At 48.1% G+C, this 27269-nt stretch overlaps 1 protein-coding gene across 1 annotated transcript; it reads right to left on the bottom strand.

Moving 5' to 3' along the window:
• Positions 1–1824: 1824 nt before the first annotated feature.
• LOC310683557 (uncharacterized protein) lies at positions 1825–25881 on the bottom strand. The gene is made up of 18 exons (XM_083453491.1): positions 25640–25881; positions 24220–24382; positions 22849–22998; positions 21388–21548; positions 19134–19310; positions 18834–18975; positions 17139–17326; positions 16713–16854; positions 15067–15249; positions 9646–9836; positions 8890–9052; positions 7926–8075; positions 6908–7068; positions 4558–4734; positions 4195–4336; positions 3864–4051; positions 2130–2271; positions 1825–2039 (listed from the first exon to the last, which is right to left on the bottom strand). Exons 1-18 carry the CDS (start codon positions 25817–25819, stop codon positions 1858–1860), a joined length of 2982 nt encoding a protein of 993 aa, XP_083309617.1. The 5' UTR covers positions 25820–25881; the 3' UTR covers positions 1825–1857.
• Between the last annotated feature and the right edge of the window lie 1388 nt (positions 25882–27269).

Here is a 27269-nt window from a genome sequence, read left to right as displayed (position 1 = left end):
CGGACACTGAGGTCCAGCGCCAAGGGCCTTCTGGCAGTTCCCTCACTGCGAGAAGCCAAGTTACAGGGAACCAGGCAGAGGGCCTTCTCGGTAGTGGCACCCGCCCTGTGGAACGCCCTCCCACCAGATGTCAAAGAGAACAACACCTACCAGACTTTTAGAAGACATCTGAAGGCAGCCCTCTTTAGGGAAGGCAACCAAAATGGTCTCTTTGGAGGGCAACCAAAATGGTCAAAGGCCTGGAAACGATGCCTTATGAGGAACGGCTAAGGGAGCTGGGCATGTTTAGCCTGGAGAAGAGGAGGTTAAGGGGTGATATGATAGCCATGTTCAAATATATAAAAGGATGTCACATAGAGGAGGAAGAAAGGTTGTTTTCTGCTGCTCCAGAGAAGCGGACACGGAGCAATGGATCCAAACTACAAGAAAGAAGATTCCACCTAAACATTAGGAAGAACTTCCTGACAGTAAGAGCTGTTTGACAGTGGAATTTGCTGCCAAGGAGTGTGGTGGAGTCTCCTTCTTTGGAGGTCTTTAAGCAGAGGCTTGACAACCATATGTCAGGAGTGCTCTGATGGTGTTTCCTGCTTGGCAGGGGGTTGGACTCGATGGCCCTTGTGGTCTCTTCCAACTCTAGGATTCTATGTTTCTATTCTAGGGAAGCTTTTAATATGTAACGCTGTACTGTTTTTAACACTTGATTGGGAGCCACCCAGAGTGACTGGGGAATTTCAGCCAGATGGGCGGGGTATAAATTTATTATTATTATTATTATTATTATTATTATTATTATTATTATTAGATTGCAGGATTCCAGAGAAGTCATTTTTCCTAGATTACGGCCAACACCTTTTGCCCGCAAAATCCTTCAGTGTGGACTGAGCAGCTGTCATTTCCTGCAGGGTTAAGGATTTTTCCTTAACTGCTCACAGTGAAAGTTTCAGCACAGGAAACTGACAAGAGGAAGGTGTGGGGGGAAACACCAGATGGATAAAGATATCCTCTTTGACTAGCAGCAGGAAGGGAATCTGATGGCTGGAATTGTGGATGGGGAGAAGGGCTCATTCATGGTGCCTGAGAGGAGGGAAGAGGGCTGAGAGCCAGCGACCAGCTGTTTATTCCCATGGCCGTTCCATTCCAAAAGAAATGCAGAAGGGGGAAATTCTACCAATGGGAACAAGAGATCATGGAGCTTCAAAAGAAGGAATCTGGAGACAGGAGGTGTGACGCTAACAAATGAGAGTGCTGGAGGTGAAATAGTTAAACAGGTTACCCAATCAGAATCCAGGGGGGTGGAGTCAGAGGGACTATAAAACCAGCTCTGGGAGGAGTTCGTTGGGAGTTGGGTGGTTGGTTGGAGTGGGAGTGAATTGGGATAGAGTCTGTGGGTAGGTTGAGTTAGTATAGTGAAATAAGCTGAGTCAGGAACAGTTAGGGGCTAGGAAGACAAGTCAATATCTGAGAGGTGGTTTAGTGAGTGAGAGCAGGTAGCGGAAGTTATAGGTCTGGATAGGCACCCCATAATTGTAATTGACCGATACCATTTATGAAACCACACGCTTGTTAAACTGCAATAAACAAACAGAAGTTTATGTTCCAATTTAACCCTGACTGGACTCAGCATTGTAGCAGGTAGGGCCTGGGTGGCGGCAGCGAGAAATAAAGTGGTGGCACAGGGATCAATAGATGGTGAAACGTCCGGGGACCCTTTGTGATCGCCACAGGAGGGTCAACCCCTTTGTGAGTTCAAGAACGCCCCAACTTGTTTACGATACGATGTCTTTATTGTCATTGCCCTATGCAGAACAATGAAATTGAAAAACATTCAAAAACCCCTAAAAACTCTAAAACCCCATTTTAGAGGGGAATGGCACACATGTCATATAAAGGTGGGATGGTGACAAAACCAACCAGCATGGGAGAGATGTCGATCTGTTCAGAAGGGGTGGGGGATTTGAAGCGGAAGTTCTGCAGGATGCTGGTGAAGATGAGGAAGAGCTCCTTCCGGGCTAGTTGTTCCCCAAAGCAATAGCGCTTCCCTAGGAAAGAGGAGGAAGGTGAATACAGGCTTTCAGGGTGCCGTTAGAGATGGTTTAGGAGTGCTTGGGAAAGGAAGGGGACTGACTCACCAACAGAGAAAGGCATAAAAGCCTCATTCTTCTTGAACTGCCCATTCTCATCCAGGAAATGTTGGGGGTCAAAAACATCTGGTCTTGCAAAGTGTTGGGCGTCTCTCAGCACAGACCCGAGCATGGGAAACACTTCAGTCCCCTGAGCAAGAAAGGGAGAGAAATGAGAAGATACGGGAGAAATGGGAGGTTCTTCTGGGGGGCAAGAAATCATTCTGAGATTTGAGGCTGCATATTCCACTCTCCAACACCAGACTGTTAAAGTTTGTGGGTCGTAAACTCTTTGACCCATGGAGTCTGCTGCAACGGAACTGCAATAAATCTGATTTATTGGCACACTGACAAACTTCAATGGTGCCCACACGCTTCCACTCGTGCGCTGCCTCTCTTCTCAGTTGTCGGATAGTAGCAGAGTTCACACGCGGCATAAAATGGCTTTCTCTGTGTCTGCGTGGTGTCTTCAATAACTCAGCTCGACACCAGTGCTTCTAATCTATCACTCTTTATTTTGTTGTTGTTGTTGAGTCGTTTAGTCGTGTCCGCCTCTTCGTGACTCCCTGGACCAGAGCACGCCAGGCACTCCTGTCTTCCACTGCCTCCCACAGTTTGGTCAAACTCATGCTGGTAGCTTCGAGAACACTGTCCCACCATCTCGTCCTCTGCCATCCCCTTCTCCTTGTGCCCTCTATCTTTCTCAACATCAGGATATTTCTCTTCTCATGAGGTGTCCAAAGTATTGGAGCCTCAGCTTCAGGATCTGTCCTTCCATTGAGCACTCAGGGCTGATTTCCTTAAGAATGGATAGGTTTGTTCTTCTTGCAGTCCATGGGACTCTCAAGAGTCTCCTCCAGCACCAGAATTCAAAAGCATCCATTCTTCGGCGATCAGCCTTCTTTATGGTCCAGCTCTCACTTCCATATATCACTACTGGGAAAGCCATAGCTTTTACTATACGGACCTTTGTTGGCAAGGTGATGTCTCTACTTTTTAAGATGCTGTCTAGGTTTGTCATTGCTTTTCTCTTTATTTAGAAGCAAACAAAAAACAGAAAAGAAAAACCTACAGAATCTAGTTGCATGCTCACAGCTTTCTGTCTCTAACAAAAATGAAACTACCTTGCTCACCTTCTCAGACAGACTGCTCTCTGCAGCCCCCAGAGAGCATAGATCAAAGGAAAAATGCCCAGATCATGTGGGCAGTGCACCCAGTTAATAAAAACTCTTCCTGGAGTGTTAACTCTTAACCATCCAGAACCACAACACCATTGGTGTTGTGGCCAGCTCTGAAGCACAGGAGCTTATCATAGCCATGCGCACCCCAGAAAGTCAACAAATGCAAGCCACTGTAGCAATCCGTCGCTTTAGATCAGGCACCCCCAACCTGCGGCCCTCCAGATATTTTGGCCTACAACTCCCATGATCCCTAGCTAACAGGACCAGTGGTCAGGGATGATGGGAACTGTAGTCCCCAGAAGAGCCCATGTGGTCCTTCTGCTGGCATATCTGCACAGGACTGTCCTTGCAGCTGCCTCGCTCCTCCTGCTAAGCCACAGCGATGCCAGAAAGACAAAGGAATACTGCCAGGCCTCCCCAGCATCCACACCTCTGTCTCCCTGATTGTTATCATTCAGAGAGTAAGGACAGCTGGAACAGGTGTTTGGGGAACTTGACTGAGCCACAAACTATATCTGGAACGGTGGAGTCTAAGTCTAAGGAATTAATAGAACCACAATACCTTGGGAATGGTGTATCCCCGGAACTGGGTATCGCGGGTCACACATCTTGCTACTCCCGCAGGGAACATGTTAATGAATCTCTGGATCTCGTGGATCACAGCATCCGTGTAGGGCATCAGGGGACGGTCATCCATGTTGGGAGTGCGACTGGAGCCAATCACCCGTTCAATCTCTTCGTGGACTTTCTCTGTTGAGAAATCAGCAGAATGAGACCAAAAGTGCTATTTGCACCTTCCAGGGAGCTAAAGAAGGATCCCAGCTCATAGCTGGGAAAGCAAAGAGGCAAGGACACATCTCTCCACCCTATTTTCCTCCCCCTTCCGCAGTCACCTTCAACCTCCGGGTATTTCAGCAGAAGCAGGAAGCCGTAGCGCAAGGTGGTGCTGACCGTTTCTGTGCCAGCGAAGAAGATGTTGAGGGTTGTCAGAACAAGATTCTTTAGGAAGAACTCTGTGTTTGTGTTTTCCTTCTCCTAGCCAGAAAGAAAATGGTAAAGGGGGTTAAAATCTGCTTTTCAGATGTCTTCAAAGCTTGTTCTCTACTACTGATTGGCTGAGCTGCAGTGATGTCATGATTAAACCAATGAGAGTGATGGGACAGTTGAGTAGTGTTGAAAAGGTGGCTTCGTTTCAGGGACCCCAGTTTCCTTCCAGGAAAAAAATATTCATGTTTCTTAGAATAAAATCGCCATACCTGCCGCATTTTCACCAGGAAGCAGTCAATAAAATCCCGAGGGGCGTTGGGGTCCAGGGTCTCCTCTTGCGCTTTCACCTTCCGCGTAATGAACTCCTCCAACCCTAAGAGCTGCTTGAAGGCTTCATGTTGTGGGCCAGGCAGGTACTGCATGACGCCCGAGAACATGTCGTAGAGCTGTTTGTGTTGGTTTCAGAGGGGAGAGAAAACAGATACAATGGTTCCTCGGGTTACAGACGCTTCAAGTTACAGACACTTCAGGTTACAGACTCCGCTAACCCAGAAATAGTACCTCAGGCTAAGAACTTTTTTCAGGATGAGAACAGAAATCGTGCTCCAGCGGCACGGCAGCAGCAGGAGGCCCCATTAGCTAAAGTGGTCTTCAGGTTAAGAACAGTTTCAGGTTAAGAACGGACCTCTGGAACGAATTAAGTTCTTAACCCGAGGTACCACTGTATTGTACAAAGTGAAGCTAAGGTGAAGGAAGTCACTATGTTTTATCCAGAGCATGCTGATTTCTAATTCTTTTTACCTCTGGGGGAATTTTGCCACTCAGGGATGTGAATGAAGTGTTTCTGGAGAAAAGGAAGGGAGAATTTACCTTTATGAATAATAATGGAACAAGTGCAGTGGATTATTGTCTCACAGATAAGAAGGCCATCCATTCAATCAAAAGTTTTAACTTCGACAAAACCGCTGCCGAAGGGCAAGAGGCGGGGAGCAGTTAAGATGGAGACTTGGAGGAGGAATCAGAGGGTGAGAAGAAATTTCTTACAGTGCCATCAACCTCAACCACTCAATCTGGGATCAGGTGAGGCCACAGCAGCATTCTAAACTTGCTCCAGCCAGAACCAAGGCAGATCAAGAGTTGCAGCACCATGGAGAGCTCAGGGCAAGCAACTTCCTCCTTTCCCCCCATCTTTCCCCAGGCTCTGTCCTCTTGTGGAGATGTTATTTTCCTACAGGGCTGGGAGAAAGGGGCACCTTCTCTTTGGTAGGACCCTGGTAGAGACACATGCCCGACTGGCATGTTCTCTCCCTCCTGGTCGATCATTTGGGAGCTTCAAAAGCTTTCATTAGTCCGAACATCACAGCGACTAATGCCAAAAGGCATTAGCACACTTAGGGATCTAACTTAGGGATCAAACTTAGCATTTGCAGTTTGCGTAACAGAACTCAGTGTGGTGTAGTGGTTAAGAGCGGTAGACTCGTAATCTGGTGAACTGGGTTCGCGTCTCCGCTCTTCCACATGCAGCTGCTGGGTGACCTTGGGCCAGTCACACTTCTCTGAAGTCTCTCAGGCCCACTCACCCCACAGAGTGTTTGTTGTGGGGGAGGAAGGGAAAGGAGGATGTTAGCCGCTTTGAGACTCCTTCAGGTAGTGATAAAGCGGGATATCAAATCCAAACTCTTCTTCTCAGTAGCTCAGCATTTTGGCTAATCTACGTTTATTTACATATAATACACTTGGAGCATTCTGACTTAGCTCCTGCCTCTTTCTCATCAGACAGGAAAGAGACAAAGGACAATAGTCCCACTTCACAGAACACAGTAATACCAAAACATCCTTTCTCCGTCACTTCCCACACTGTGGAATGAATGAAAACATACACTGTCATGTTATAGACAACAATCCCATGACTGCAGACAGAGGGAATGAATCTCCAACACTCTTTTCCAGGGCCTCACCCCTGGTGCTCTCCCTCTGCTGCTAGACTGGTGAAGAAGAAGAAGAAGAAGAAGAAGAAGAAGAGGAGGAGGAGGAGGAGTAGTAGTAGTAGTAGTAGTTTGGATTTGATATCCCGCTTTATCACTACCCTTCCTGCTTGGCAGGGGGTTGGACTCGATGACCCTTGTGGTCTCTTCCAACTCTATGATTCTATGATTCTATGATTCTAAGGAGTCTCAAAGCGGCTAACATTCTCCTTTCCCTTCCTCCCCCACAACAAACACTCTGTGAGGTGAGTGGGGCTGAGAGACTTCAGAGAAGTGTGACTAGCCCAAGGTCACCCAGCAGCTGCATGTGGAGGAGCGGGGAAGCGAACCCGGTTCCCCAGATTACGAGACTACTGCTCTTAACCACTACACCACACTGGTGAGGTACTGTGGAAGGGATTTGCTTCCTCAGGCTCAAGAGAAGGCACCTGACTCCAGCTCTACTTGCCCTAGTGCTATGGAAGGATGCATTGGGCAACTCCGTTTAGCCTTGAACATGATCTGGCTCCTTAGTGGAGATAATGACTCCCATTTCTCCTGGACTGGTCCTGCATGCCATGCCTTGAGGAGATTCATTCAAAAGACATTATTCACACACTCAGAAAGGAAGTCCTTCCCACCCCCTCCATCTTACCTGTCCCCAAGAGGTGCAAGTGAACCGTAAGCTACCCAGCATCATGCTCAGCAAGGAGTGGAACTCCTGATCTTCGTATTCAAAGCGGTCGCCAAAGGCGATGGAGCTGATGATGTTGCAGACCGTGCGGCTCAGGGTGTAGGTGGGGTCAAAGGGTGCACCTAGAAAGATAGACCCCCAAGTCACTCAACCCTGGAACATGTCAAGGAGAGACTTTGCAAACCAGTCCAGTCTTGCCTCACATTATTCATTTGACCCACTGCTCCATTTTCTTCTTAAGCCTCAATTTCCTGGGTGACAGCCTGAGCAAGTTCTATATATATATGATATATATATATATATGTGATAAGTTGATAAGTGATAAGTTTTTTGTGGTACATTTTATAATATATATATATATATATATTATAAAATGTACCACAAAAAACTTATCACTTATACAATCTTTTTAGACTTCCATCAGCACCTCTGATGATCCACCGTTTTAACCACTTCTTATGCATTTCTTAACTTTATATTGCCATTACATCTCTTAAGAAATCATCCTCCCCCTTCTCCATTTTTGCAATACTTCCAATAATACTCCCCACAAAACTTCTTGCAAGCCTACAAATGTCATCTGAGCTTCACAAATACTTTTTAAATAGTCCGTAAATTTACTCCAGTCTTCCGTGAATTTCTGGTCCCGCCGGTTTCGAATCCTTCCTGTTAGTTTATCTAGTTCTGCATAGTCCATTAACTTCGTCCTCTATTCTTCAATCGTCGGTAATTCTTCTTGCTTCCATTTTTGGGCCAATAAGAGCAAGTACTCTTTTAGAGGACAAAACTTCTTGGTAATGTGTTTAGCTTAGGCAAAGTTTTCTTTGCACATAACCACAAATAAATCAAAAGCATCCGTGAGAACATTCAGTATAGAGCCTTCGAATGCCCAGTTAACATCCAATGGTTTCTAACCCATTAAGCAATATTTCTTGACCCATTAAGCAGCATATCTTGAAGATGTCAAAACTGAGCTCACTTTTTGTTGCCCTCAGCGATTCAAGCAGGAAGTGGGTCTCCTCCAGGATCCGCTCTTCCACGGATCTCTTTCCCATCCCAAAATTCTTCAGTGTTGTGATGGAGAATCGGCGTAGCTGTTTGGCCCGTTCCCCGTTGCTGAAGCCAAGCCCTGAGAAGCAGAGGAGGAGGAGGAAGGAGGAGGAAGAGGAGCCAGAGGGGGTGCAGAGAATGAGAATGCGGATGGAACCACGCAGCGATGAAGAGTGGCCCCACAAAAAAAACCTTCACCTTCTTAATTTTTTCCTGACTTTTAAAATTGTGATTGCAGGAGATGGAAGAACATTGTAAGTGCCCGGGTTCCCTCTCATAGGGTGGGTGGGTGTGCGTGTGTCTGTTGTTTTGTGTAGAGAGGGTTGTGGTCTTTAAGAACAGATGGGGAGGTGAGGACTCAATAGTCTTGAAAAATCACTCTCTCTCAGCCTCAGTAAAATGGGTATAAAAAAATCTACTTCATAGGAGCATGGGAAGGGCCATTGGCAGTGCTACTTAATAAATAATAATAATAATAATAATAATAATAATAATAATAATAATAAAATTTATTTATACCCTGCCCTCCCCAGCCAAGACCGGGCTCAGGGCGGCTAACAACCAATAATAAAAATAAGTTGATTAAAATACAACTTTAAAAACAAGATTAAAATACATTAAAACATTAAGATGCAGCCTCTTCACAGGAGGAGAGAGGAAAAAAGAAAGAGGAGGGAATCAAACTGATTCTAAGTCAAAGGCCAGGCAGAACAACTCTGTCTTACAGGCCCTGCGGAAAGAAATCAGATCCCGCAGGGCCCTGGTCTCATGAGACAGAGCGTTCTACCAGGCCAGAGCCAATAATAATAATAATAATAATAATAATAATAATAATAATTTATTATTTGAAAAGGCCCTGGCTCTGGCAAAGGATGGCCCAAGAAGAGACTAACCGTAACCCTGGAAAAGCCAGTTAAACGTGGCTTGCTCTCCACGGCCACCGAACTCTTCGGCCTGGTCCACCAGGGCCTCCTTCACGGCATCATATCCACACAAGACCACAACACGGCGGGGCCCTAAATGGATGGTGTAGACAGGGCCATATTTCTCACGAATCTGAGAAAAGAAGGGGCGGGCATTGTGTGAGGTGATGGAACAGATGGAGAGATGGAGCAAATAGGAAGACAAGGAAGCTTGTTGTTGTTTAGTCGTGTCCGACTCTTCTTGACCCCCTGGACCAGAGCACACCGGGCACTCCTGTCTTCCACTGCCTCCTGGCCAGTCTTTTGAAATGAGGCAATCTTACTCTGCAATGTATCTTCCCTTAGACAAAAGTCCACTTACTGGGTCATTGTTCCCTTTCCTTGAGGCACCTTGATCCAGGGAGCTCAGTCTGCTCAACCTTTCCTGCCTTCCTGACATATCTTGCCCCCTCTTTCACCAACACTTGATAGCCAGTGTTTTTGAATTCTGGTGCTGGAGGAGACTCTTGAGAGTCCCATGGGCTGCAAGAAGATCAAACCTTGATGCACTTGGAGCATTCCTGCACTGCAGGCGTTGGGCTATGTGACCCCTGGGGTCCCCTCCTTCCACACTTCTAGGCTTCCAAGTCCCTGAGTGGCTTGCAAAACTATTGAGGGTGCTTGGCACTTGGCCAGGAGGTGAGAGGGAAGACGGCCGGATGGACGGGCAGGCGTTCAGCGACTTACCTTCATCAGCGACTGATACATGTCCTTTGTGTTGACTTGCAGCAGGTTCCCAATGAAGGGCAGCGGAGTCGGTCCGGGCGGCAGCTTCTCTTTCTTCTTCCATGCCGAGAGGAGCAGCAAGCAGAAGACGAAGGAGGCCAACAGGAGGGTCCATGGGCCCAGGAGGTCCATGGGGCAGCTGGAGTGGTAGCCTGCAGGTAAGGAGCAGAGGGAGAGTGCTCCTAGCATTGACTTGGGGGAGGGACTGCTAGGCCTGGGAATATTTCCCTCCCCGTCAGGCCCGCAGGGAGGTTGTTGGTTGCTCCTGGATCTTCCGCAGATTTGTTCACTGTTATGGCCTGGGATTCGGACTCTGATGCTGAACCTGAGCCTGCACAGGAGTCCCCGCCTCCAGAACCAGCTGAGCCGGGGCTGGGGCCTGAGCCTGAAGGGCCCTCACCTGTGCTGGATCCTCAGGTGCAGGCACCAGCTGAGTCTGCTCTGGCCCCTGAGGTGATGGAGGACCCATTGCCTGCAGGTCCTCCACTCTCAGCCCCGTCAGAGGAAGCGGAGGTCGCCTCTAGGTTCAGTAACCCTCCAGCCTCTCCTGAGCTGCAGAGGCTCAGGGCAGAGAGGCGGAGGGAACTAAGTTCCCGCAGGAGGAGGGCTCGCCTCCAGGCCAGGCAAGGCAAGTCACCAGATGATCGGGGCAGCCCTACGCCTTGGGGCAGATAAAAGCTAGTCAGCCCAGTCCCAAGTTGCAGAAGCAACATTGTTGGTTGCCAGTTCCTGCCTGAACCCTGTCCTGCTTTCCTGCCTGAGCTCCTGACCCGACCTGGCTCCCTGCTTGCAAGGCTGTTCCTGACTTCACCCGGCTCCCTGCCCTGCACCCAGCTTCATAATAATAATAATAATAATTTATTATTTACACCCCACCCATCTGGCTGAGTTTCCCCAGCCACTCTGGGCGGCTTCCAATCAAATGTTAAAAACAATACAGCATTAAATATTAAAAGCTTCCCTACACAGGGTGTTCTCGTTGCACCTTTGACCACGGACCAGACTTCAACCTCACCTCTGGGGTAACCCATGGGACCAGCACATTCACATTTATATTATCCCTTCCTGCCAAGTCCGTTTTTTAAAAAATTTAAAGGCTATGTGGCATAGTGGTTAGAGTGTTGGAGAATGAGCTAGAAGAGGTCAAATCGCCACCACTTGGCCACGACGCTCACTGGGTGTGACCTTGGGGGGCCAGTCACAGCCTCTCAGCCCAGCCTACCTCGCAGGAGTGTTGTAAAAGTGAAATGGGGAGGAGGAGAGCCCTGTGTAGCTCCTGGAGGCCTTTAGAGGAAAATGTGACAAGGAAATGTCATAAAGGATAGAGAAAGAAATAACCTTTTTGCTGCAGTCCATTTATGCCCCACACCCAAGCTCTTCCTGAGGTTTCCAGGGTGGTTGCCACTTTCCTTAAAATCTCTGCTTGCCAAGCTTTCATAAGGGTAAGGGGTAAAGGGACCCCTGACCATTAGGTCCAGTTGTGGCCAACTCTGGGGTTGCGGTGCTCATCTCGCTTTAGTGGCTGAGGGAGCTGGCGTACAGCTTCCGGGTCATGTGGCCAGCAGGACTAAGCCGCTTCTGGCGAACCAGAGCAGCGCACGGAAACGCCGTTTACCTTCCTGCCAGGTACTTGCACTTTGACATGCTTTCAAACTGCTAGGTTGGCAGGAGCAGGGACCGAGCAACGGGAGCTCACCCCGTTGCAGGGATTCGAACCGCCGACCTTCTGATTGGCAAGTCCTAGGCTCTGTGGTTTAACCCACAGCACCACCCGCGTCCCTCAAGCTTTCATATCCCCCCCTAAAATGTCTGGGGGGAGGGGTAGAAGAGAGACACAGCTCAAGAGGGAGGTTGGCATGGACGTATAGCCACGCTGGCCGTTTGGTGTCCAAGCAATTTGTCCCCTGATCCTGGTTAAGATAAAAAATGAGGACTCCCTCCCATCCACCATGGCTCAAAGGTCTTCCAAACGTCTCTCTGTGCCCCCATCCCTACCTTGGTCGGCTACTCAGTCTGTCTTGCTCCCTTCTCAAACTCCTAGCTGCACAATGGTCCACACCCTTTGCAGCGTCTTACTGAGTTACCCAGAGGGGGGAAGCAGCGGAGGAGGAGGAGGAGAGACCTGGAATTGTCCTTAAACCACACCCACAGTTGCAGCCATGAACCAAGCCCCCCTCCAAGTGTCCCTATTTTCCAGGGACAGCCCCAGATTTACAGAAGCCGGATTTACAGAAGCCAGATTTACAAAAGCCAGATTTATAGAAGCTGGGACCATCTCTGGAAAATAGGAACTGGGGTTCTATATAGCCTCAAATGAGCCAGATGTATGGGTGTTCCTTGCACCAGAGGAGTACCATGTTCCTGCTTTATCAGCAGGAGATAAATATTTTGAAAGCTTTGCTTGTTTGGCTTGCTTAACTTGTTCCACTCTTTTTTGCATTCTTGTGGCCACCCCTATCTGGAAAAACACTGTGACATGTGATACACTCTTTGCAAACTAGTCTAAATTAATTAGAAAGGCTTCAAGGGCAGGCGAAATTTGGATTTCTGTCCTATGGTCTCCCCTCCATAAAATATTGATGCAATGAGTTAAAACCAATTAACACAAAGTTAAAACGAACTGAAAACTTGAGAGCTGCAGAACGACCAAGATTAGTCTCCTCTTTGCCAGCCGGTAGCCCTGCTTTGCTTTTATTACATGTACAAAGGCAACATCTTTCTCAAGAAAACCTTTCTCTACAGCCTGGAAGGGACCCCTGACCATTAGGTCCAGTCGTGGCTGACTCTGGGGTTGCAGCGCTCATCTCGCTTTATTGGCCGAGGGAGCCGGCGTACAGCTTCCGGGTCATGTGGCCAGCAGGACTAAGTAGCTATATATAAATACATAATGCTATTAAATTAAATTTCCCTCACCCGAAAGCTGTACTACCCAGGACAGGGTGGGGTTGCGCAGGGTTCTTAAGGCAGCAGAGAGCATTGTTGGCTGCCCACTCTCCACCTTAGAGCAGATTTATAACACAAGGTGCCATAGGAAGGCACTGGACATAGTAAAAGATCCATCGCATCCTGGTCACTGTCTCTTCGAGCTCTTGCCGTCGGGACGGAGATACAGGACGATGAAGACAAGAACGAGCCGTCTTAAGAACAGCTTCTTCTCCAGAGCGATCTCGGCCCTGAATGGGAAGCCCGGACTTTGAAAGTCATCTAATCTCCCTTGCTGTATTTTACTATATTGTTTAATTAGTGTTTTTATGGAGCAGCCAAGTAATTTCGTTGTCCCCGAAGGGGGCAATGACAATAAAGATATTATTATGATATTATTATATACATATGTAAGAAGGTGTATAAATATTTTTCATGCAATATTCTTTGCTGCATATTCTTGTTTTAACTACAGGGTGTTCTAAGGTCTCAAATATAAATTAAATATATGGGGCAAACACATACATAAGTATATAAACCAAGTGTCTGAAATAGTACAGGAGAGCAATCCTGAAGCCATTTTGACTCTCCCAAGTTGACCTCAAATATTTCTCTGCAAGGAGAAAAGAAATGGGAAAGCCTCCCTATTGTCTTTTGCTTACAAATCCTCTCTTAAGGGCACACTTGTGTATGAATAATAGGATGAGCCTGTGACCTGGATTCAGGAACTAAACCATCACAAAAGAATTACCAGGCCGCCCAAGGAAAGCAATCAGTGACCATTATCAGGTATCCTGGACAAACATGATTTCTGCTGTAGACTGCCTCCTTCTGTGATGTATATACGTATGCTGTTTTGGGGGGTGATCTTGGGCTACAGGGTGGGCAATTTCAAAAGTCTATATAAGGGTTTGCGCACCATTGTTCTGGATTCTCTCCTCCCTTCTGCATGTGGTGAGTGGGGACCCTGTTGCAACAGTTCTTTTAATAAATATCAGGCTTACTAGCCACTTTGCTTCTCAATATACTCTGGTTGGCTTCTGCTATTTTCTCCTACTGATGGGGAACCCACTTAAGGACTCTATACGGGCTCTTGGATACCCCATAGGGGAAAACGAGCAGTTGTTTTTTCTTATAACAGTGTGGCGAGTCAGCCAGGAGTTTCAGTTGACCAGATTCTGGGGGAATTAGATATATCCATTTTTGCAAACGTTTATTTTTTTTTTCCAATAATTGTGCAATTCATTGTGGCTGTTTTGAAACCCCTTGTGCTATTCATCCACCCATCCATCCACTCAACCTTTATTGTCATAATTTGTATTATTACTTTCCTTAGTGGGCTGCATGGCGAGTTCCCGCCTCCCACCAGTGGAAATAACAACACATGACACCATAATTAAGGTTAATGGGCTAAAATTGGCCACAACTTTATTGGTTACAGGTAAGAGCGGCATTGGCTTAGGCATTGGTCCTATCATTCTATCCGGCTTCAGCCTGATGGCATGAAGACCGACAAGGGTTAACACCAGCAGGGGGAGCCCTGCTGATGCACATCAACTAGGTAACTCCCCCGGGGTCACGGCTTGGGGGTGCGCTTTAGGCCCTGGTCTCCATAGGCTTCGGACGCGGCAACGCCCCCCGGAATCCTTTACCAGACTACCCTTCAATATTTGGGGGAGGTGATGGCGCTCCCCCCAACTCATTCACATAACAATACCCCTACCAATGCCTAAACCAGGGAAGTTGTGACGATTTACTACAAGGTAGGCGAAAAACCAAATGGCCAGTGCCAATTTGCCAAATGGAAAAATTCCTACCAGGCCCCTTAACGGCGACCAACCGAGGTCCATAGCAAGGTCAGAAGGAAACCTTGAAGGGCGGGCGGGTGGGAAAACCAGTCAGCTGAGCGGTCTGAAAGAGGGCGATCCCCGGGCCGCGCTTGCCTTAAATGGGGCAAGCCACAGTCTCCGAGCCAGCCAATTGGCTGGCTCAGGGGATGACGCGGCCCGAGGATTCCCCAGATCACGCGGGGCTGCAAGCCAGCCACTGCGAGCGTGAAGCCCGCAACACCACCTCCTCCCAAGGCCGGAAGTGGCTTTGTGCAAACCAATATTCTAATGACAGGGCAGGGGACAGAGGGGATGAGTTCATGGAGCCAAGAGGGAGGTCCTCCAGAAAAGCTTGGCAACCATTGATTTAAACAGAAATGCAGCCCATCTCATCCTAGCAGGGAAGGGGACTGTGGCCAGGTGAGTTGGGTGCTTGTTCTGCCTGCTGCCCAAAAGGGGTGACCTCAAGGCCTCTGCTGTCTTCCTTACTTCTGATGCTGCTGCTCCTCCTTGCATGGGCAGGCCTTCAAATAGAGGACTGTCCTACATGGCCAATCTCTCAGGAGTGCAGAGGTACTGAGAGAGAAACCGAGATCTCCTTGCGCCGCAACACAGGAAGGGAGAGATCAGTGTTGGCGCCAGGACGCTGACAGCTGGTATTTTGGGGGCAGCTTCCCAACGCCCACGGCCGCCGGTGCGAGGCTGATCTGGCTGGGGGGCACAGGGGACTGGAGGGTGAAGGCCTGCAGGATGGTGGTGAAGAAGAGGAACAGCTCCATGCGGGCCAACCCTTCGCCCATGCAGATCCGCTTCCCTGCCAGGAGAAAAAAACAAAATCTGTCGGGCAGTGTCAAGGGACAAGGAAGAGGAATCGAGACGCGAAGTGCAGTCAGCTTTTATTCACAACAGCGAAAACATAACAGAGTTCATCTGGGCTAATGTGCCCTAGTTGAAGATGTTGCTGCGATTGGTGCCTGGCCCCTCCTTCCCTCTCTAGTCCTCTCCCTCTGGACTCCTCCCAAGAAGACGTAAATGGCGCTGAGGGCGAGGAAACCCCCTCTAGGCCTGCAAGCCCCATTGCGCAGCAACGTGCAAGGTGCTTCATGATCTGGGTGTCAGTGGAGGAGGAGAGCTAGCTGGAGGGCTGTCTGGCTGCTGTGCCGAAACCTACCCGATTAAGCCGATAAAAAACTCAGTGGGTGCAAGATGTAGTGGGAACAATTACTGATAGACACCGATAGCTTACGGCGTATAGACAGTAAAAGAAAGTCTTAAGTAGCTGTTGCCTGCAAGGTTGGTCTAGAAGATTCAAGGTGTCTTTGTGTGCTATTATAGGTAAAATGTAAAGGACCCCTGTACGGTTAAGTCCAGCCAAAGGCGACTATGGGGTTGCGGCGCTCATCTTGCTTTCAGGCCGAGGGAGCCGGCGTTTGTCCACAGACAACTTTCCAGGTTATGTGGCCAGTAGGACTAAACTGCTACTGGCGCAACGGAACACCGTGACAGAAACCATCCTCTGATGTAAAGAGTGTACAATTTTTTAAAAAATTAAAACTTCAAAAAAAGGGGGCACCGTTTACCTTCCCACCACAGTGGTACCTATTTATCTACTTGCATTGTTGTGCTTTTGAACTGCTAGGTTGGCAGGAGCAGGGACTTAGCAATGGGAGCTCACCCTGCTGTGGGGATTCGAACCGCCAACCTTCTGATCGGCAAGCCCAAGAGGCTTAGTGGTTTATACCACAGCACCACCCGTGTCCCTTATGCTATTATAACATACATTTAAACAGTACCTCCTCCATGAGAGGTCCAGAGGGTTGCAACATGGGAACAGGCCTTTTCTGCAGTGGCTCCCCCTTTGTGGGATGCTTATAAGTTATAAATCTTTAGGTGCCAGGCATAATTGTTCCTCTTTAAACATGCCTTTGGCCTCTAACTATCTTGCAGTGAGTGGGGTGTTTGTAATGTATTCTTTCAATGGGGCGTGCAGCAACAGGTTGATAAGTGGTCAACCCGGCCCCTCTCCCATGCTGTCCTTGGCAGGTACAATGCAGGAGAGCCCTGCAGGATCAGGCCCCCCAGCCCTGCATCCTGTTCTTCCAGTGGCCCCCAGATGCCTGCGAGAAGCCAAGACAAGTAGGACCAGAACAGAGGTTCCTTTCTCTGACCCTCCTGGGAAGGACCACCTGGAAATGAATCTCATAGGAGAGAGACAACCCACCAACCCCACTCCCCACTTCCGTTGGAATGGAAGGAGACCCCTCCCTCCCCTCGTACCTGCTGAGAAAGGCATGAACGCCTCCATCTTCTTGAAGCAGCCTTGGCTATCCAAGAATCTCCCTGGGTCAAACTCTTGAGGGTTGGAGTGCTCCTCTGAGTCATAGTGAACGCTGCTCAGCAAAGGATAGATGTAGGTGCCCTGGGAGAATAGTATTTGTATATATTTAAAAAAAACCATAAGAAGCCCCTGGCTGCTGGATCAGGCCAAAGGGGGCCCTTCTGCTCCAGCACCCTGTTCTCACAGTGGCCAAATACCCCCTTAGGAGCCCAGGAGTCTAGACGGACTTGACCTGGAAGCGGGGGGCACTGAGCTCAAATCCTTTCCCCACCCCATCCTAGGAGTCTCACACCAATTGCTTTGAGGGCCCAAAGGCTGGATCCTGGTCCCTCTGTCCTTGCTGAGGGGCCTGCTGGGACTCTTACCTGGGGGATGACGTATCCCTTGAAGTTGATGTCTTTGGTGGCAGCATGCGGGAGACTCATGGGTAGGATATCGCTGAACCTCTGGATCTCGTGCAAGACAGCTTCCATGTAAGGCATTTTGTTCCTGTCCTCAGTAGCTGGGATCCGGTCCCCCCCAATCACTCGATCGATTTCCTCATGGAGTTTTTCTTGGGGGGAAAGAGAGCGGTTGGGCTGAGATTCCTGCATTAGAGAGGGCTGGACAAAATGACCTTTTGGATGCCTTCCAACTCTGCCGTCCTGTGATTCTATGACCGAGCACCTGTTCACAATCAGGATAGGACTGTTTCCACCACCCAAAAACAGCAACTTAAAATTTTGGGGGAAGGCCTTGATGCGACATTATATGCTGAGTGCCAACTGGCTTCAGTGGCAAGGAGTGCCTTTTGCCATCCATGACTGGCCCTCCAGCTATGGCCATTTCTGAACTGGGGTAGCCTATTCCCAAGTGCCCCCGTCTCCAACCTCGCTCACTCTCAGAGCTCTTTTCAAGAGCTTACCGGGGAGCGGGAGAGTCGTTCCAGGCACCCGCAGGAACACCAGGTCCTCGGAACACTCAATCCGAGATTTTTTTTCGGGGTACCACAACGCTCTAGCCCCAACCTCCAAAGCACCGGTGTCCTTTCAGATGAAAGAGCTCCCGTCCACCATAATGGGTGACCAACCGGAAGTCCAGTTATGGCCATTTCTAGACTGGGGTAGCCTGGACACACATCTACATGCCCTGTTAATCTCACATCTTGACTACTGCAGTCAGTTCTAGTTGGGGCTTCCCTTGAGGGTGGAAAATGCCTATAATTTATTTATTTAATTATTTTGCCGCTAGGAACCAAAGGAGGGGAGAGGGCTTAAGAAGAAGAAGAAGAAGAGTTTGGATTTGATATCCCGCCTTTCACTCCCTTTAAGGAGTCTCAAAGCGGCTAACATTCTCCTTTCCCTTCCTCCCCCACAACAAACACTCTGTAGGTGAGCGGGGCTGAGAGACTTCAGAGAAGTGTGACTGGCCCAAGGTCACCCAGCAGCTGCATGTGGAGAAGCGGGGAAGCGAACCCGGTTCCCCAGATTACGTGACTACCGCTCTTAACCACTACACCACACTGGCTAAATCACAGAATCACAGAGTTGTAGAGTTGGAAGGGATCCTGAGGGTCATGTAGTCCAGCCCCCGGCTCTTGTGCTCCAGTCCTCTTTGCAGGTTTCCCACTGAGCCGCTGTGAAAAGAGGAAGCTGGACTAGATGGGCCCCCTTTGGCTTGACCCAGCAGAGACCTATAAAGGCCTTTTCAGAAAGACAGAATGACAGACCAGTGTGAAGATGTTGAGCTTTCTCAAATATATAAACAATCCACACGCCCCCTCTGTGGGGACATGAGCCCTTAGGGTCTATGCTGCTGCCTTCCATCGTCAGCTTGTTCTGTCCCTGTAGCAATTCATGTGTCTCACTTGTTGGAGGGAGGTTTCTTCCTTTTGCCCTCACCTTGAATCTGTGGGTACTCCCAACAACTTTGTCCACCTCTGGTCCCTACCCAACACTCTTCTCTCACCTGTGGCTCCCAGAAGCTGTCAGCATGCGACAGTGGACACACCCTGGGAACAGCTTGGCCTGTAGCTGTAGAAGTTCAGGTGATTCTCATAGGTTTCCTCCTTCTGCCCTCACCTTGAATCTGTGGGTACTTCAGCATGGCGAGGAATCCATATCTCAGGGTGGTGCCGATCGTCTCCGTCCCAGCGAAGAACAAGTTGAAGGTGGTCATGACCAAATTCTCCATGCAAAATTCAGAAGCCGGGTTATTCTTTTCCTGCCAAGAGATCGAGGTCTACTATGATGTCTGCATTGAAGGGGGGGGTCAGACTAGATGCCACTTGGGGTCCCTTCCAATTCCACAATTCTCTGAAACCTGCAGACAGCACGTTTTAGGGGGAGCAGATGATGGAGATGAGGAAGTTCATTCCTTACCTGATCCATCTTAACTAAGAAGCAGTCAATATAGTTGTGGGGGTCAGAGGGATCCAGCGAGGCCTGCTGCATCTTGATCCTCTCCTCTATGAAGCGGATGATCCCCTGGGAACATTTGCTGCCCGCGTGGTGGGATCCGGGGATCTTCTCCATGATCTCTGGGAAAATATTGTACAGCTGCGGGGGAAGAAGATGGGGAGCAATGGAAGGGCGTTACCACATTTGGCTAACTTTAGGTTGTGCCTCTTGCAAACTCAGATTCCACAAAAAGGCAAGTGTTGAGGCTCACGCCTGCCTGGAAACCTTGACTCTTAAAGAACAAAAATGACCTTAACAGATTGGAGAACTGGACGCAAGCTAACAAAATGATTCTCAATAGGGAGAAATGTAAGGTTCTGCACTTAAGCAGGAAGAACCAGGTGCACAAATAAAGGATGGGGGGCACCTGGCTTACTAGCAGTACATGTGGAAAGGATCTAGGGGTCTTGGTGGACCACAAGCTGAACATGAGTCAACAGTGTGATGCAGCAGCAAAAAATGCTAATGCTATTCCAGGCTGCATCAACAGAAGTCTAGTGTCCAAATTAAGGGAAGTAATAATCCCACTCTATTCTGCCTTGGTCAGACCACACTTGGAATATTGTGTCCAATTAAGAGTAACTCAATTTATGTTGACAAGCTGGAAGGTGTGTAGAGGAGGGCAACCAAGATGATCAAGGGTCAGGAAGCCAAGCCTGATGAGGAACGGTTGAAGGAGCTGGGTATGTTTAGCCTGGAAAAGAGAAGACTGAGAGGAGATATGAGAGCCATCTTCAAATATCTTAAGGGCTGTCACATGGAAGATGGAGCAAGCTTGTTTTCTCCTGATCTGGAGGGTAGGACTCGAACCCATGGCTTCAAGTTACAAGAAAGGAGATTCTGACTAAACATTCGGAAAAAAACTTTCTGACACTAAGAGCTGTTCAGCAGTGGAAGAGACCCCCACGAGAGGTTGTGGGCTCTTCCTTTCTTAGAGGTTTTAAAGCAGAAGTTGGATAGCCACCTGTCATGGATGCTTTAGGTGGGATTCCTGCATTGCAGGGGGTTGGACTAGATGACCCTTGGCTCCCTTCCAACTCTAAGATTCTTTGATTCTGTGACACTATGGAGGAACCCGTTTGACTAAAAGATCTTATTTGACTCAATGCTTACCTTCCAAACCTTACTGAAAGACACTGAAATACTTAGAGACCTTAAAAGAAAATGCAAACCATCGCTTTTGTTTTCATATGTTATTTTGTTAGTTTCTGTTTGCCAATGTGCAGCTGCTTAGAGTCACAAGACTCTGTTTACATTCCAGAGACATTCCAGGCTGTTGGAAGTCTCACGGGAGATGGATGTGACGTTACTGGTTTCCTGTTCCTTTGTTTCAGTTGCTCTCTGCTCTCACAGAGAGAGGATGTGTTTTCTGTCTGCGTAGTAAGAAATAAAGCATAGCGATGTAGCCATAAATCTCATCACTTCCGCACGGTGCTTGGATTCTCTGCTGAATGGGAATGTGCCTGGAGCCTCAGCAAAGGCTCAGGTCGTTAATCACGTCAGAGGGCGATTCCGGAAGATGAGCTTTATCAGCTTGGTCAAACGCAGATTCTGACATATTTATGGTTGGTTTGTTGTTGTATATGAATCATAGAATCATAGAGTTGGAAGAGACCACAAGGGCCATCGAGTCCAACCCCCTGCCAAGCAGGAAACACCATCAGAGCACTCCTGACATATGGTTGTCAAGCCTCTGCTTAAAGACCTCCAAAGAAGGAGACTCCACCACACTCCTTGGCAGCAAATTCCACTCTCGAACAGCTCTTACTGTCAGGAAGTTCTTCCTAATGTTTAGGTGGAATCTTCTTTCTTGTAGTTTGGATCCATTGCTCTGTGTCCGCTTCTCTGGAGCCGCAGAAAACAACCTTTCTCCCTCCTCTATGTGACATCCTTTTATATATTTGAGTGTTTCGAATTGTTGCAATGCAAAATGATCAATAAAGAACGTAAAAATAATAATGGCGATGATGACACACACAGGAGTGGAATACTTTTATGGTTTAATAAGTATTCATTTGCAAAGAGAACCGCTGGAACTGGGCTGCATCTTTGCCCTTTTGCCCTTCCAGACTGTGACACTTTACGGTTTGAATTTTTTATTATTTGCTTTTTAAAAAACGATAGTGATAATAACCAAGGTGTAGAGATATTGGGGGGGTTCTCCGTCCGCCCTCACCTGAGACGGGGGCAGGCTGCCCACACGGAACCGTTCTGTGATCAGGTTGTTCAAAGTAAGGAATTTCTCGTCGTCGTACTGGAACCTGTTCCCAAAGACGATGGAGCAGATGATGTTGGAGACAGCTCGGCTGAGGATGAAGGTGGGGTCAAAGGGCGTCCCTAGTGGGGAGAGACAGAAAGCAGGAGGGAAGAAAAAGTTTGTTTGTTTGTTTGTTTATATTTTTCATTTTCATTTTCACACTTGAAGCAGTAATCCAAATACAAATACGGTCCACGCAATTCATGTTGACTTCCCTCCCAACTCCTTCCATGGTTTATTTTGTTAACTTCTTTTCCACTACATATTATAATTTGTAGTCCACATTTCTTTCTTTTTTTTCTTTTCTTTTTTCTCAATATCTCTAACTGCTGAATTTACTCTTTTACTGTTAACCTTTTAATACGTTCGCAATGAGTTTCCAGTTAATCTACAAAACATTTCCATTCTTCTTCTAATACTTTCGTGTCCTGGTTTCTTATCTTATTTCCCAGTCATGCCATTTCTATGTTGTTGTTTAGTCATTTAGTCGTGTCCAACACTTCGTGACCCCATGGACCAGAGCATGCCAGGCACTCCTGTCTTCCACTGCCTCCCTCAGTTTGGCCAAATTCATGCTGGTAGCTTTGAGAACACTGTCCCACCATCTCGTCCTCTGTCATTCCCTTCTCCTTGTGCCCTCCATCTTTCCCAACATCAGGGTCTTTTCCAGGGAGTCTTCTCTTCTCCTAAGGAGAGGTTTGATCTTCTTGCAGTCCATGGGACTCTCAAGAGCACTATAATTCAAAAGCATCAATTCTTCGGTGATCAGCCTTCTTTATGGTCCAGCTCCATGGACAAAGACAACAAGCCATTTCTTTATATTCTACTAATTTCGTCTGGCCATTCCTCCTTGTTGGTATCATATATATGCCATACAAGCTGCTACAAGAAAGAGTCTGCGTTTCGCAAGAGCACAGAATGGCTACGCCATCAAGTGCAGACCGAGCACCACAGAGTCATTTAGAGGCAACCAATCTTTATCAGGGACGCAGGTGGTACTGTGGTCTAAACCACTGAGCCTCTTGGGCTTGCCAATCAGAAGGTCGGCGGTTCGAATCCCCACGACGGGGTGAGCTCCCGTTGCTCGGTCTCAGCTCCTGCCCACCTAGCAGTTCAAAAGCACAAAGTGCAAGTAGATAAATAGGTACTACTCCGGCGGGAAGGTAAACGGCGTTTCTGCGCGCTGCTCTGGTTTCAGTGTTCCGTTACTCCAGAAGCGGCTTAGTCATGCTGGCCACATGACCCGGAAAAACTTTCTGTGGACAAACACTGGCTCCCTCGGGCTGTAAAGCGAGATGAGCACCGCAACCCCAGAGTCATCTGCGACTGGACTTAACTGTCAGGGGTCCTTTACCCTTACCTTTAATCTTTATGACCTACCTTGTGTCTTATGGAACTCCTCTGCCAGGCACCGAGCCTCCTCCTGGATTCGCTCCTCGATGGACCGTTTCCCCATCCCAAAATTCCTCAAGGTGGTGAGGCTGAACCTGCGAAGCTGCCTCCACCGATCGCCGTTGGCAAAGACCACCCCTGGCCAAGCAATATTATTATTGTTTGTTTGTATGTATGTATGTATGTATGGACCTAAAAGCACCACTGAGCTGTTATTATATAAGTCATTGGTTCCCATTTTTTTTCTGGGGACCACCCCCTTGGTTCCACAAACTCGTCCCTATCGCCCTCTCCCCTCCCCTATAATTTATTTGGAATATTTATTTGTTTGTCAGATTTATATATTAGATCTATTGGAATAGCGGTTTGTGCAACCCATTAAGCAACATAATTACACAGTGATATTCAAGGCAGCAGCAATTCATTTCACATTTTTTCAAAACCTGATTAGAAGTGCTTATTACTACGAATTCCACAAAAATGCGGAACTTCATCCAGCAACACCAGTGTCCTAATCCTGCCACCCCTTGTCTCTTTGCACCTTTCCAGGTGATCCCAATAGCCCCCCCCCAGTAGACACTACCACCCACTTTAGGGACCCCTGATGTGATCCATCAGCATCTCAAGTTAACATGAACTGCTTGGAAGAGGCCAAGCGATAGAGAAAGCAGTAATTTTCCAGTAAAGGCTGTCTCTTCGACATTCATCATTTTAAACATCAGCCAAGAAACATGTTACAAAAGTGAATATACAGGGGTAAAGTCTGCAAATATTTGTGAAACTTAACATATAAAAATGAGGGACGCGGGTGGCGCTGTGGGTTAAACCACAGAGCCTAGGACTTGCCGATCAGAAGGTCGGCGGTTCGAATCCCTGCAATAGGGTGAGCTCCCGTTGCTCAGTCCCTGCTCCTGCCCACTAGCATTTCGAAAGCACGTCAAAGTGCAAGTAGATAAATAGGTACCACTCCAGCAGGAAGGTAAATGGCATTTCCGTGCACTGCTCTGGTTCGCCAGAAGCAGCTTAGTCATGCTGGCCACATGACCCGGAAGCTGTACGCCAGCTCCCTCGGCCAATAAAGCGAGATGAGCACCGCAACCTCAGAGTCGGTCCCGACTGGACCTAATGGTCAGGGGTCCCTCTACCTTTACATTAACATATAAAAATATGATTATTGATTATCAATATTAATCACCTGCCCTTCACTCTAAGGGGAATAAACGTTCACTGTTACCTTCACACAAAATACTAATTTTCAAACCCATGTACTATGCCCTCCAACAGGTCAGTAGAGTGATGGAGAAATGGGCTGAGCTGCGCCCCAAGCTCCCTTTCCCCGCAAGGAATGGACGCCCTCACCATGTTCATTGAAATCCTTGGAGAAAGACGGCAGCTGCCCTCTGCCGCTGAAGTCCTCTGCCTGGTCCACCAGGGCTTCCTTCACCGCCTTGTAGCCGCACAAGACAACGACTCGCTGCAGCCCCAGGTAGACGGTGAAGACCGAGCCGTAGGCCTCCCCCAGCTGTTGGGAGAAGAGCGTCAGTCCCTTTTGAAGGAACCTCTCCCTGCCCCTCAGGTTGGCACAGGTGTGCACAGGTGAGGGGGGGACCGGGCAGGAAGGGAGCCTCACAAGGATGGGCAAGGGAGAAACAGGCAGGAGCTCTGGGGGAAAGACAGGAAGTGCTCCTCTCCAATGCCTTCCTACTACAAGGCACTTAGCCAACACTCTTCAGGATTCAACACACTTCTGCTTTGCTTTAAAGTACACTTTCCTCCCCCTCCTCCCACTTCTAGTGTGGGCAGCACTTATATATTCTATCATTTCTATTTCACATAGCAAACCTAGTTTTCTGTATTCCTTTGGTGTGAGACATTTTCGTGGGCATAAGTTTAAGGGTCAACACACATTCAAAGACCAGTGTGCATTATAACCAGGGCAGGTTTTAGGTTTGATGAGGCCCTAAGCTACTGAAGGTAATGGGACCCTTTAAATGTCCAGCTGTCCTTTGTCAACAACAAATTGTCGCTGTTTTGTTGGTTTGAATATATGCTACATGGCAATTTACGGACCTAATAGATCTCTAAAGCCATTTGCACATAACAGTCCCCGCAGAATGTAGGCACCCTATATATAGAAATGAGCAAGTCAGTGATATTTTAGGGAACAGGCTAGCAGGCGGGGCCCATTGCTTACATCACAGGAGCCTACACAACACAAAACACTGTTGCTGTATGTAGGTTTTATTTTATTTGTTGTTTATCTTATATTTTGGAAATGTACATCATTTTCTTTAATTTCTTTCTTTAATTTCTTTAATTTCTTTCTTTAATTTTCTTTATTTTTTTTAGGCACCCCAAGAGAGTGGGGCCCTAAGCTATAGCTTGTTTAGCTTGTACGTAAATCCGGCACGGATTATAACGTCAGCAAAAGATCCTAAATTTCTCAGCAGTGGGTATTTGAGCTTGCATGAATACTGGCTGAGAACATCTGAGTCCAGACATGAGTTCACGCACTTGTAACAGACCTGTGCATATCAGGTTTTGGAGGACAATAGTGGGAAGGCTATGGCCTTCAGGCCCGGCCTGAGGGCTTCCCAAAGGCCCCTGTCTCTTCACTGTGGTGGGCTAGAGGAACCCCCTTTGGACAGATCCAGCAAGTCTCTTCTGATGCTCTTGCATCCATCTACAAAGATGGATCCCCGGCCGTGGGGCTGCTCATAGGCTTCCAATCTCCCCCAGCTTACCTTGCAGTTTGGTAGGGAGGCGAATGGAGACTCACCTTCTCCAGGGACTTGATTATGTTATTTGGGTCCAGTTGGAGAAAATTCCCCAGGATGGGGAGCGGGGTGGGTCCAGGGGGCAGACGGCCTTTGCCGCCTTTGCCCTTCCATGCCAAGCCCAGGAGGAGGACGCCACAGACGCAAAGGAGCAGGAAGAGAGACCCAGACAGCAGCTCCATGGAGGACCCTGGCCAAGAGATGCCCCCTCTGGACCATGGGGAGGTGCTGAGAGCCACAGCTGGACTTATAAGGGCGGCTGGGGGACACCTAACATTCCACATTGGTTATTCAGTAACCCCTTGTCCTCCGATCTATTTCCAAGCCAGCCGGATGGACTTTGCCATTCCCAGTCAGGAAGTTAAGTCGTTAACTTTTCAAGGATTACATGATAACCATAAAAAGGGCATTTCATTGCAAATGTTGGACAGGGTGCTGAGGACAACTCAGAGAGCAGCTCATGAAGGTGGAGGGTGAATTGCCTTTTTGCTACTATGATCAAACCGATCCATTCTTAAGGAAATCAGCCCTGAGTGCTCACTGGAAGGACAGATCCTGAAGCTGAGGCTCCAAGACTTTGGCCACCTCATGAGAGGAGAAGACTCCCTGGGAAAGACCCTGATGTTGGGAAAGATGGAGGGCCCAAGGAGAAGGGCACAACAGAGGACGAGATGATTGGACAGTGTTCTGGAAGCTACCAGCATGAGTTTGAGCAAACTGCGGGAGGCAGTGGAAGACAGGAGTGCCTGGCGTGCTCTGGTCCAGGGGTCACGAAGAGTCAGACATGACTAAACGACTAAACAACAGCAAATACATGTTTATGTTTTGCGGAGCAGGGCAAATCGGCAACCCCATTTAAAGAGCAACTGCGGAGGCTTGCAAGAAAATGTTTTGGAGTTTCCTCCACCTGCCTTTCCAAGCTCACATCTGCAGTATCCCTCTAAAGTGCTATGATTCTACTTTAAACGGCCATGGCTTCCCCCAGAGAATCATGGGAAGTGTAGTCTGTTTCACTGTGCTGAGAGGTGTTCAGAGACCCTTCCTATTTGCCTCCCAGAGCCACAGTTCCCTGAGAAGAGGAACTCTGTTTATTTCCTATGAATTCCTGTTTGTTTGCTGTGTCCCTCAGTGGTTATAGCTTCAGACTAGAACATGGGAAAGACCAGGGTTCAAATTCCCCGCACTCCGGCCGTGAAGCTCATTTGAGTGCCCTTAGGCTAGTCAGTCACTCTCAGCCTACCTTGCAAGGTTGTTGTTGTGGAGATTAAATAGGACTGGAAATATCTATGTACGCTACCTTTTTCAAAATTACTATTTTTATTGAAAGAATTTCAATTATAATGGGGGGGAAGTGTTACAAAGGGGGGGGGAGTAAGAAAGAGAGAGAGAAAAAATAGAATATACAAAAATGCTACGTAATATACTCCACCTTGGGCTCTTTGGAGGAAAATAGAGAATAAATATGTTATAAGAAAAAACTGCTCCTTTATCCCTTATGGGGTATCCAAGAGCCATATAGAATCCTTATGTAGGTTCTCTATCGGTAGGAGAAAATAACAGAGGCCAACCAGAGAATACTGAGAAGCAAAACAGCTCGTAAGCCTGATCTTTATTGATCTGTTGCAACAGGGT

This window comes from Podarcis tiliguerta, assembly GCF_965153285.1.
Source record: "Podarcis tiliguerta genome assembly, chromosome: 8".
NCBI lineage: Eukaryota > Metazoa > Chordata > Lepidosauria > Squamata > Lacertidae > Podarcis > Podarcis tiliguerta.
The sequence above is the reverse complement of the archived record's forward strand: the minus strand, read 5'-3'. Positions and strand labels throughout refer to the sequence as shown.